The 12,252-nt window shown below is 36.3% G+C and overlaps 1 protein-coding gene across 1 annotated transcript in view; it reads left to right on the top strand.

The window, feature by feature from the left end:
• The window catches only part of cpamd8 (C3 and PZP like alpha-2-macroglobulin domain containing 8), a 41,365-nt gene that overhangs the window by 4,832 nt on the left and 24,281 nt on the right, over positions 1 to 12,252 (top strand). The window contains exons 5-20 of the mRNA XM_008406975.3: positions 575 to 627; positions 1,118 to 1,135; positions 1,572 to 1,626; positions 1,847 to 1,960; positions 2,192 to 2,276; positions 4,238 to 4,346; positions 4,593 to 4,820; positions 4,923 to 5,093; positions 5,188 to 5,316; positions 5,462 to 5,660; positions 5,788 to 5,963; positions 7,913 to 8,062; positions 8,196 to 8,357; positions 8,441 to 8,583; positions 9,538 to 9,600; positions 10,976 to 11,207. Of these exons, the coding sequence (XP_008405197.1) occupies positions 575 to 627; positions 1,118 to 1,135; positions 1,572 to 1,626; positions 1,847 to 1,960; positions 2,192 to 2,276; positions 4,238 to 4,346; positions 4,593 to 4,820; positions 4,923 to 5,093; positions 5,188 to 5,316; positions 5,462 to 5,660; positions 5,788 to 5,963; positions 7,913 to 8,062; positions 8,196 to 8,357; positions 8,441 to 8,583; positions 9,538 to 9,600; positions 10,976 to 11,207 (2,087 nt within the window). The remainder of the gene's footprint in view (positions 1 to 574; positions 628 to 1,117; positions 1,136 to 1,571; positions 1,627 to 1,846; positions 1,961 to 2,191; positions 2,277 to 4,237; positions 4,347 to 4,592; positions 4,821 to 4,922; positions 5,094 to 5,187; positions 5,317 to 5,461; positions 5,661 to 5,787; positions 5,964 to 7,912; positions 8,063 to 8,195; positions 8,358 to 8,440; positions 8,584 to 9,537; positions 9,601 to 10,975; positions 11,208 to 12,252) is intronic.

The following is a 12,252-nucleotide window of genomic DNA, read 5'->3' as shown; positions in this document are numbered from 1 at the left end:
CAACAGGCAAGAGGTGGGGTACACCCTGGACAGGCTCCCCTTTACTCTGATACTCTAAATTAAATCCAGTGGCACCAACTGCTTTCAGAGTCGCCTAATTAGTAAATGAACTCTGGCTTTGATCAGATCAGTCTTAGTACAAATACAGCTATTCTGAGAAGGTCTCAGTGGTTTGAAACAAACATTTTATTTTTCACTTTCTTTTAGCTTGAGGATTGTAGGAAATCTTGTGTTTGTCTGCCACATATGTTCACAATAAAATGTATTGAAGTTTGGGGGTGTAACATGATAAAATGAGAAAAGTTAAAGGGATCAGGAATACTTTTGTTTGGCACTGTACATTGTAGATATTAGCAAATAAACAAATCCAGAGATTGTTTAATTAAGTAGTCATGATAAATATCACTGCAAAACATTTCTAATAAAATATTTTAGCTTTTAATACTTGGTTAATCTGTGAATCATATTCATTCATTTCATTTCATTCATTTTCATTTATTTATTTATTTCGAACAGACATATTATATGCTATTTTTCACTTTTTAAAAATTATTGTTTTGTTTGTTGTTTTCAGTGCTTATTAAAGTCTACACAGTGGCACCTGATATGAGGCCCATAAATGAAAAGGTAATTATATGATTAAGCTTAATAAAAGATCAATGCTGCTGACTCTAATGGATTCATTTTAATTTCTAGTATCCTTCATTGCTGAATTGAAATTCAGAATATTCCCATTGTAATTTTAGATGTTTTATGTTATATGAAAAAGCATTTTTTGTCTTCCAGTTTGACATTTTTCGCATTGAGAGCTAAGAAACATAGTTTGCCCTGTGCACAGTGAAGCGAACAGTCACCTATTTACAGAGGCAAAGTTAGAGTCATTTCATGTGGAATGTTTGCAGTGGCTTCAAATATACTGTGTTACTGTGCTGACATGCAGTTTATTTATGTTTGCAGCTATAAAAGTACTGCAGGTACAAAGCAGGACTCGCTTCCACGGATAAATGAATGTCAACATGTGATAAAAACCTAAGATGAAGCATATTTTCTTGTAATGGCTGTAGGTATTTTTATCATTATAAGTTGTGTAAGCTTTTTTTTTCTTCATTTCTTGCAGATGGAAGCATATATTTTGGTGAGTGAACAACCGGACCACCCAGAGTTGGCAGAGCTGTGTCTAGGAAGGAGACAGTGGCAATTTTCAGTTTCCAACATGATTTAAGATTAAAGAGCAGAAGTCAAGGCAGCTCACCTAGATAACAGGGTGCTCTTTGAAACAAGGCACATATAAACAACATAAAAGGAACCTTTTTGTCCTCTTTTCTCTTCTATTCTATTCTCTCTTTTTTACACTTCTCAAAAGTTAGCAACACGCACATGAGGCCTTTTTAAGTGAAGTATTTACTCTGAAAAAAGGTTTAGAAGAGCTTTTGATAGTAGACAGACTCCATCTAGACCTCTAGTTTCTCCCAGCCCTGATCTTGATTAAATTGGTTAAAATAGGATTCTATGTGACAATACCACTGCACAACAGACTGTAGATCCACAAGTATCTTAATTAACTCTTTCAGGACCCAAGAGGATCTCGGATGATCCATTGGAAGAGCCTAAAACCTGTCTGCTGTGGTAAGCCACAATTCCTGCACAATATCACAATCATCACTTTGTAAGACTATCATTTGTTATATGAGCTATGTGAGGAGTTTTAGCTTATAAACAGTTAGAATCAATGCAACATTATAATCATCAGTATACAATGCGGGATTATTACATCTATAGTTGATTAGGAGAGGCCAGAGTTGTAATAGTTTAATGTTTTGTTTTTTTTCCCCCACTTTTACCATAGGGATTGTGAACATGAGTTTCCCTTTGTCTGACCAGCCTGTGTTTGGAGAGTGGTTCATCTTTGTGGAAGTGCAGGGTCAAACCTACAACAAGTCATTTGAAGTGCAGAAATATGGTGAGAACACCCATACATCCATCCATACATACAAGCTCTACTTTCTGCTTTAGAAGTAGGTCCATAATTTTATTGTTATAGCCCAGCACTTTTTTAGTTACTTCACATCTTCCAAGCAGACACTATCACGAGGACAATATAAAGATGTATTTTACAAACCCAACAGAGAGTTCTATGAGGCAAATGACATACAATTACAAAAAGGAGCATGTTTTGTTTCCTCTCTCATAGTGATGCCCAAATTTGAGCTGGTTATAGTTCCACCTCCTTACATCCGTGATCTCAGCTCATGCGAGCAAGCCAGTGTCACAGCCAGGTAAGTAACTTTACATTTAGCTTTACTACACAGTTCCTTGTCGAAGTATTCACGGCTTTCACAAGACTTCCCTAATTGGTCTATGAAGTTAGTACATCATAGCTTGATTTGTTGTGTGGACATGTGATAGAATTTGAAAAAGCTTAAGGGGTTTGAATACTTTACAAGACATTGCGCAATGCTTGCTTTGTAGTTTTGTATTCATATCTGTTCCATCTTGCAGTTTCTTGCGAAAATACTCATTACAGTTTTAACTTTTTGAGATGATTTTCACCTTATGACCCCACACTTGAACATATTTTAGTTGTGTTTTTTTAAGAGTAACACAAGGGAGTGCATAGTTTAGAATTGTAAGAAAAATTATAAATAGTTTTCCAATTTTTATTATTTCTCAACCTTATGTATGCAAATATGACAAATAATGTTTTGGAAATGTAAAGATGCTAAGGTGCAGGCTCCCAGTTGCAAAAATTTTTTAAATTGAATTTTTAATTGACCTGACCCAGAACTTTGTCATCACAGACAAAAAATAAATATATTTATTTTTGTATTTATAGAAAAATAAATATAAAAATAATTTTTAAAATACCCAATTAGTGATATTTTTACTCAGTTTTGCAGACAAATACTTCTAAAAAAACGAAAGAAATATTATTTAAAACAAAAAACAACAAAAAGTCCATCTGATGGAGTTGACACAGAACTGAAGGTGGTGACAAACTAGTGAGTAAAAAGAAATACTTGATATACGTGAAGTAATACAATTTATGTAAAATACATTAAAATGAATTAATTGCAAATTTAAGTGAGATTTCTCAACAATTTCACTGAAAGAGTCTCAGAAACTCTGATGGAGTTGACATCTGAAGGAGTTGACAAAATACCAAACTACCTCAATTTATATGATGTTGCTCTGAAGGAGGCCATATTGTAGCTCATCAGGTCCATGAAATCTTTACATTATACCAAAATTAAGTTTTTATTTCACAAAATTTCATCAAAGTTTTGTAAATTGTCAGTTATGGAGTTGACACATCATGGTTTGTGACAAACAACTTAGGAATAAAAAGAAGAAAAAACACTAAAAAATAACTTAAGCTAACCAGAGCTAACCAGCTCTCTTGGCAAAGGAAGAGAAAGGAAGAGGTCATGGGGTCCTCAGAAGTTCTGGTGCCCCCCAATAATGCCTGATTTTTTTTACATTCTTTTTATGTCTGACGGTGTTGACAAAAACTAGGGACAAATTTCAATGGAGTTGGAAAATACATAAAAATGATTTTTAATTCAATTTATTGATACTTTTATAATTATTTATATGACTACTTATACTTAATTGTCATAATATATAATTTTAGTATGTCTTTAATTGTTTTAAAGTATTATAATGTATTGAGTTCTGCTCCTGGACAAGGAATATTAAAGACACCAGCCACCTACTACAATGATGAAAATAAAACAATATTCAGCAAACACCAGGAAAATATACATTGTTGTGCTAACATGACCCAGGTTAGTTTAGTCAGATATTTGAAAAAATGATATTTTGTGTATATTTTATTCACATTTTGTGCTTTATCCATAGGACCTGTTTTGTCCCTATTCTCAAGAATCACTGCACAATTACAGCTGCAGATCTTTTGTTTGCTTTAGTTCCTTAACACATGGCCTTGGTTTGATCTATACCATTGTACTCAAATACAAATATTGAATATTGTCAAAGGTTCCTTGATTGTAGTCTGTCAAGCAACACCCCATTGTAGAGTTATATTCAAACTAAGTCAAGCATCTCAGGCCTTAAAAAAAATACAAGCATGCTAAAATAACATAAAAAGTTGATTTCAGTTTAGGAAAAAAAAAGAATTAACCATTCTGAGTTACTAAAATAAATAAACTTTTCAGGATGTATTGCTTTGACTGTGTCTTACTACTAACATTTTTTCTGATGTGTCACTTTCATACAGGTACACCTTTGGAAAACCAGTAACAGGAAAGTTGACAGTGAATATGACTGTAAATGGAGTTGGATATTACCGCCATGAGATGGGTCAACCTGTCATTAAAACTATGGAGGTCAGTTCTGTAATTATTTGTTCTCTGGTATCTAACCAATCAATATTTGACAGATATTTACTAACAAAATTTACATTGTTTATCATTTTAACTGTATTCTAAGACTTTTCTTATATTCTGTTTAGCCTGAAAAAAATTAACAATTAACATAAGTGTACGATTGTTTTTGTCATGTCCACCTTGGCAAAGAAAAATTGCAATCCTTCAACTTCACCAGCCTGTGGTACTTTTTGTCATTTTTTTCAGATTAAAGGCTCTGCAAATTTCAGCTTGTGTGTGAAAGACATGATGCCGCTGGATGTGGCTGATCACTTCAGGGGGACAGTTAGCATTTGGGCATCAGTGACCAGCATCGATGGAAGCAGGCAAACCACATTTGATGATTCAACAGCAGTTCATAAACAACTCATTGACATCAAGTACTCTAAGGAGACACGTAAACAGTTTAAGCCAGGTCTGCCTTACAAAGGGAAGGTGAGATTCTACAAAGGAATGTATTGACAATGTACATGAAATAACATTGTTGATGGACTCTTTTGGCTTTTTTCCCCATTCTTGATCCTTCTGTATCTATAGATTGAGGTTACTTATCCTGATGGGAGCCCAGCTGATGGCGTAAGGGTGCGTGTTAAGGCAGAGCTTACGCCAAAGGACAACATTTACACCAGCGAACTAATCTCCAAGGGTGGTGAAGCCACCTTTGAAATCCCCTCTATTCCGATAGCTGCACAATATGTCTGGCTTGAGGTCAGTAGCTTCCAATAAATAAGACAACCAATGGGAAAAAAAATGTAAATACATTTTCTCAAATTTTAGATTTTGTTCATTTTATTTCAAACAGACTAAAGTGACATCCATTGATGGCAAGACAGTGGGAGACCAGTACTTACCTAATTACCTGTCCATTAGCAGTTGGTATTCTCCAAGTAGGTGTCACATCCAGATCCAGAGTCCCAGCGCTCCCCTTAAAGTACGGTTTGCTTTGTTTGTCCTTTTGGAAGTTTGTGCTAAGTTCAGATTTACTTGGGTTTGGCCCAATAAAAAGATGTGTCCAAAAGGTATAAGAATAAGTCAGGTAGTGGTTAACTCAACTTTTAATGTTTCTGTGATTGTAGGTTGGCCAAGAAGCTGAAGTGGCTCTAAAATCTACCTGCCCCTGTAACTTCACGCTGCACTATGAAGTGGCGTCCAGGGGAAACATCGTCCTGTCAGGCAAAGAGCCAGCCAACACGACGGCCTCACACAGAGGAAAAAGGGCAACCGTGACCTTTGATAAGAACATTCACAAAACCCAGCTCCCTTCCTCTGCCTCTGGTAGATTTTTTTTCCTTGTGTTCTCATGTTTTGTTTGTCCAATTTATCTAATTAACAGAAAACAGATGAAAGAATTATGCATAAGACTGTATCATCCCATGAGCTCACTTTTCTCTCACTCTGTCAGGTGTTGCAGGATCTTTGTCTCAGGCTGAGATGGACTCTTGTGTGTCTTATCTTCGTTTTCCTGTTAGTCACATCATGGCGCCCTTCAGCCGCCTGCTGGTGTACTACGTCAGAGAAAATGGCGAGGGTGTGACAGACAGTCTACAAATTTCTGTTCAGCCTGAACTTGAGAACAAGGTTTGTTGACATAATTGTTTATATTACATTTTAGTATTATAATTTATTCATTTAAAGTATTTTTGGCCACAGTTGCAGGGGTGCATGGAGAGCATACATACTGTACTCTCTCAATTCTTGGTTTTCACAATTTAGGACATAATGACCTTCATTTGCTGCAGATCAAGTTCTGAAATCACAGTGTATCCATTAAATTCCACAGCAGCAATAACTTGAAGAGATTCTTTTTGGCAACCCATTACGAGTCTCTTACATGGTTATAGAGAAAAGCTATCCCTTTCTTTTTTATATAGCATTTATTAATTTTCTGGATGAACAAAGCTTTAGCTGACAGATAGATGGACTCACATTTAGTTCTTGAATATTTTGATGTGCAGGGTGCCCCCATTCTACTACTGTGCTTGACAATGAACATGGAAGGTTTGTGTCTGGTTGTCTCCGAGCAAGTTACTATACTGTAAATTATTTCTTAACATCTCTACATTTTGCATTTAAAGAAATGACTCTCTTTCAGAAGAACCTTGGTTTATTTATATAAAACTTTGCCAATCTAAGTCTTGCTGGTTTGGCTTTTTTAGGGACAAGGGACCTTCTCTTAGCACCTTCCAAAATAAGTCTCTCTTCTTGAGTCTAAGTCTAATTATGTTGAAATAAATTTAAACATTTTCCCAGGTAACTAAGGCCTGTAAAATCAGGGATGTGCATCTTACTTTTTTTGGCAGCTTCTCTGCATATTGCACAGTCTTACCTTGGGCCAAATTTGTTTGGATGGCTACCTTTTACAAGCTTGGCAACTGTCTCAAATGTTGTTCACTTGGGGATAATCTTTTATACTGTAGAATGGGGGCATTCAAACTGTCTGGAAATGGCATCTTCACACACTGATAGACAGCAACAGTTGTTTCTTTTAAAGTCATTGCTCAAGTCTTTCTGCCTTGGCTGGGTTGTTTTTTTTGTAGAGCTGGTCACACTGATGATAAGTTCGACAAATTTAAGTCCTATAGAACCAGAAAGAATTTATGAAGCAAAAAGTAGAACTCAGAAATAGTTTGTTATTCATAAACCTTTATTTTGTTTCATTCTGTTATTGGATTTTAAAATCATTTTTGTCACAGTGTAAAGACTTTATCATGTTATTAAAGAGTATTTCCTTTGTTTTGACACATAACAGTCTCACAATCGGTGTGTTCAGAGTTTGTGCTGAAGAAAAGGCTTTTGGATGCAGAATAATGTGTTTAATCCTTAATAAGTATTTATCAAAAAGCTGTAAAGGGTGGACTTACTGTATACATTTTGGAACCAAGCCAATGTATCCATGCATCAACCATTACACCACAGTGTAATGTCGGTAAACAAACAGCTGCGTTGGCCTAACAGCGCTCTCCAATTCCTTACTGAATTAGGTGGAGTTAACTCCCTGAAGTATTTACAGCTCTCTGGTATGCCCTTACAACACTATGTGTGTGGGTGTGTGGGTGGGTGTGTGGGTGGATTGTGTGTGTATGTTTTTGTGTCTCTGTGTGTGCATGAGTATGCTGGAGGAGGGGTTGAATGGGTATGATGATAAAGCAACCGTGCAGGCCACAGGCAGATAAGTACAGTCGTAATATGAGAGGATGACAGGTTGCCGATGGTGAAAGGAGGGCAGCAGCGAAGAGATTAACGAGGCTAATTTGTGACTGTGTGGGTGGGAAAATAGTGTTGAAGTGTGAAAGTTTATGGCTGACCCTTAACAGCCTTCCCTCTTTAAAAGGCAGCTTCTTCTAACCGTATCTTCCTTCCTAAAATCACGCATCTGTTTAAGCAAAAACAAAACTTAAATGTTTTGTCGACATGAAAAAAAATCACATACAAAACAAACAATGGCTTTGGTTTTGCATTTAGAAATGCCTTTTAGTTTTATTTTATGGATATATCAATTGTAAGTCCTTTCTTGTTTGGGTTTCCAGGTGTCTATTTCCTTTTCATCCAATGAGTCCATGCCAGGAGACTCAGTGATGCTGCACGTTCGGGGTGAGAGGGGTTCATGCGTTTGTGTGACCACTGTGGATAAGAGTCTTTATTTTTTAAAGCCTGACTTCCAGCTTAGTACCAACAAGGTTTGTCACATTATTATTGTTCTGAAACTCTGTTATTCTGTAGCTTGATATGCACGCAGGTGTTTTGGAAATCCACCAGAAACCTAAGCCTCCAAGTTGCATTCCTGTATATGAATGTGTCTGCACTGTGCAGGTGTTTAAAGAGATGGCTGATTTCGATGTGTCAGACGTTTTTGGTGTTCCCAAAGATGACGGACACGTGTGGTGGCCTGGACTGTCCTCAAAGAGACGGAGGCGGTCATCTGTGTTCCCATGGCACTGGGACATCACTAAAGATGCACGCTTTGCTTTCACAGTGAGAAAACGCAGCTTAAATGCCCACAACATTGTTGTAAAACGAGGTAGAAAATATCTCCTTTAAACGTGTTTATTCTCCAGGAAACAGGGTTGGTGGTGATGACAGATATGGTGAGCTTAAACCATCGGCAGAGCGGAGGGATGTACACTGATGAGGCTGTCCCTGCCTTTCAGCCACACACATCAGTTGGAGTGACCACCATTCACCCGAGGCCCACAACCAGGTAGGACAGTGCTACTGAGGTGGTGAAGTAGTTTTAAGAGTTTAATGATTGGATGTCTGCTACTCCATTCAGTTTTGGTGGATAAATCCATTTACAGATCCACTATTAGCTTTGTACTTTTCTACATTTTTTTTAAGAAAGATTTGTAGGAAAAAAGAAATTTATACCAAACTCTTGTTTGCAGATTGTCAAAAGCCAAGTAAGAGACATAACAGATGCATTGAAAATTGGCTTTGACTAGAAATCTGTGCTCATAATATCTTATTTCTATTATAGAAGCAATGTTCACTATATTTGTTTCTGTGAAATAAACAAAAAAATGTGCTGATGTCAGATGAGATCCAAATCAAACAAAAATGGAAAGAATATGGCACAATTGCATACTTGAGAAGAAGACATTGTTGTGCACATAAGTAACTCCTGAGGAAAGAGATCCAATAAAACTGTACGACTGTAGGAGCAGCAGAGGTTCACAGCCTGCCTGATCTGTAAGCGATATGCTATTTTTTGAGGTACCAAGTGAACTTGGTACCAGAATACCTTTGGTCAGAGATTTAGGATTTATTTTTATTCATGTCATTAAATCAGTGACAATATGTTTTGGGTGGTAAACTGGTGGGGGTTGATGCTGGACAGACAATGAAGTGAGGATAATGTTGTGCTTAGAACATCTAACTTTTTCCACGGTTGGAAATTTTTAGTTGCTCCTCTCCTAGAGATATTCTCCCAGACTCTTAATTGCCAAGTTTCATACCAGAAATGCTGATGCAGCGATACAAACATTCCTCTGCAAGGTGGTTATTGCTCGTCTCTTCTTTATTCTCCTTACAAGATGGAGCTCCCATGAGCCAAAGAAAGCAATGCAGACGGACTATAAAACAATTGAAAATAATTTGCTTTTTAAATGACATTTTCCACTGATGTTTTACAAATCCATTTGTTGTTGTGTTGTAGGACCGAGAAGCGGAGACGCACATTTTTCCCTGAAACTTGGGTGTGGCACTGCTTCAACATCAGGTAAATAAATCTTTTGACTCTTCATGTCTCTCTGAAGCATTTGGTTTTGTACTCAGCTTTGTCTTATCAAGGAAAAATAGATTTAAAAAATACCACAATGAAATAACTGCACATTATTATTGGTGGTGATCTTGTTTTTATATATAGATTTCAATACTTTAAGAACTTTTTTGTGTGAAGCTTTATATGTATTGCTCTTGTTACACCTGAATTTCCTTTTTGTGGGATAATAAACAGTTGTAGAATAGAATAGAATAGAATAGAATAGAATATTCTACAGTATTGTATTCTATTGTACAGTATTGTAATACTGTACAATACAATTTCATTTTATTCTATTCTTTTCTAAAAAAGAAGTACATTGCACAATGGAGAATGTTGTAAACGGGGTAATAAAAAGTTAAAGTCTGAAATTTACAGTTATTGTGGGCATCTATGTAATTATTTTTGAGGTTTCCCAAATTTATTAGATTCATGATACTTATTTGCTGATAATACAGCATGCATCTATAATGATTAAAAAAGAATAACAAGAATTAGGTGGTTAAGTTTAAATTTTGTAAAAAGAGTAAAGCCCTCTTTTTAACATACTTCTTGCCATTGTAGCCTAAGAGCTCAAGCTGTGTTTCATCTGAGTTTTTTTTCCTGAATGCATTCTGCATAAATTTCATACTAAAAGTTGACTTTGGTGAATGTGCTTATTTCTTGGTCAGTATTCTCTTTTATAAAATTTGCTTCATTATGGACAGGTCCATACTGTCCAGCATTTCTTTCTGAGAGGTTATTGCCATTCATTTTTTGAGAAACTTATGAAGTTGACTACGCCCAGGCTCCCATACAGCCCCATTTTCATGTTATGCAAAATTACTGAAAGTCTCTAAAGTAGATCATGACAAAATATCCAACAGATTTACAAAGGCTTTGGAGAGGACTACATTCCGTTCTGCTTTCCTGTAAACTTCAAAGCTCAGACTTTCCTAAAAAGTATTTTTCAGGGGATTTTTGCCAACTTTAATCAAAAGGAGGAGTGTGATGCAGCTTTTTGAAGTTTAATATGTCATTTGACTTCGCCAAGACCAACATGAAATGCATGCTGCCAGGAATGACCTCAAGCCATTCCATACAGAGGAACAGATTAAGTCAACATCCAAGCGTCCCTCTCCGCCATCCAATTTGGAGTGTTTGCTATAGTTACATCAGTTGAGATGTTGGTGTTGACACAGGTGTTAGCAGTATAAAAATGTCCAATTAAATCTACCGTTATCAATCAAATGTGGTTTTTCATTGCCTGTGTTAAATGACATCAATAAATTATGTCAAAATGTTATCATTGTCCAACACGTTTCTGAGTTGTGTTTCACTGGGTCACTCACAGCTCTGAAACCGGGGAAACTCTCCTCCAGTTGGACGTCCCAGATTCGATCACCACATGGGTCACAGAAGCTGTTGGACTCTCTGAGGAGAAGGGACTGGGTTTGGCAGAGAGGACAGAGCTTCGGACTTTCAAGCCCTTCTTTGTTGACTTCACGCTGCCCTACAGTTTAATTAGAGGGGAGCAGACTAAAGTCCCTCTTACAGTCTACAACTACCTTCCTACTTGTTCAGAGGTAAAATTGATTGCTGAGAAGGGGGTTGAATAGATGCTTTTATTCAGAAATAATTCCAAACACTCCCGTATGTTTTGTTGTAGCGAGGTAAAAACAAAGAGGTGCACATTTTCTTATTGGAATTCTGGCTTAAGAAGTCATCCTTGTTTTTCCCAAGTTGAACTCGAAGCATATTCCAAACAGAACACACCGTAATACCTATGCCACGCCATCATGATTTAACATAGGTCAACATTAACTTTATGTAAATTTAAAAGAAGGAGATCCTGAGCATGTCTGAGGACGTTCTAGGAAAAATATTAAAACAGTTGTAGCTTGTATTTTCTTATACCTTGGACTCCTTGTTAATAATTTCTTCAGCTTACATTTTAAGTTAAAGGAAACAGATGCAATGCAAAAATACCTTCATTATTATGCACAGGTCCTATATGTCAGCTTCAATATGCAGTTTAAAGGTGAATTATTATCCATTTACATATATCAGATCACTATAAAATGTTTTGATTGATACATTTAAAAAATAAAAAAAAGGTTTATTGTTCCTGGACCCCAGAGATTAAATTTGTTGGTGGTCATTCAGAGGAGTTTGTTGTTGTAGCACAAATTATGCTACATTTAAAAAAGAAAATATTAGTGACTATTGTCTAGTGATGATTTTTTCACTAGCCTTGCTTTTCAGTAATCTCATCAATTTCTGTAATCTGTTTCTCTGAATCTTAAAGTTTGCACCATTCAAAAGTAGATAAGTATTTGAGAAGAGGTATTTGAAATTCCTGAGGAATGCAATGTGAAGAGTAGATTTTTTTAGCTCCAGAATAGTTTGTAGCACTCACTTTGAAGAGCTATCCAAACTTTATTCTGGCCTTAAATGGACCCATCCTGCACTCCATTTACATGACATCATGATTTGTGCAGATGAGCCTGTTAAATGGTCTTTGCGTGTGCTGCCCTGATGTCATGTTTGGTGAATATGCAAACCAGAATCGCCCTTTCTTTGATGTCCACCCCTAAAACATGTGATTCTTATATTTGCTGCTCAGTTATT

This window comes from Poecilia reticulata, chromosome 4 (assembly GCF_904066995.2).
Source record: "Poecilia reticulata chromosome 4, P_reticulata-male-v2, whole genome shotgun sequence".
NCBI classification, from domain to species: domain Eukaryota; kingdom Metazoa; phylum Chordata; class Actinopteri; order Cyprinodontiformes; family Poeciliidae; genus Poecilia; species Poecilia reticulata.
This window is presented reverse-complemented; position numbering and strand designations above follow the sequence as displayed.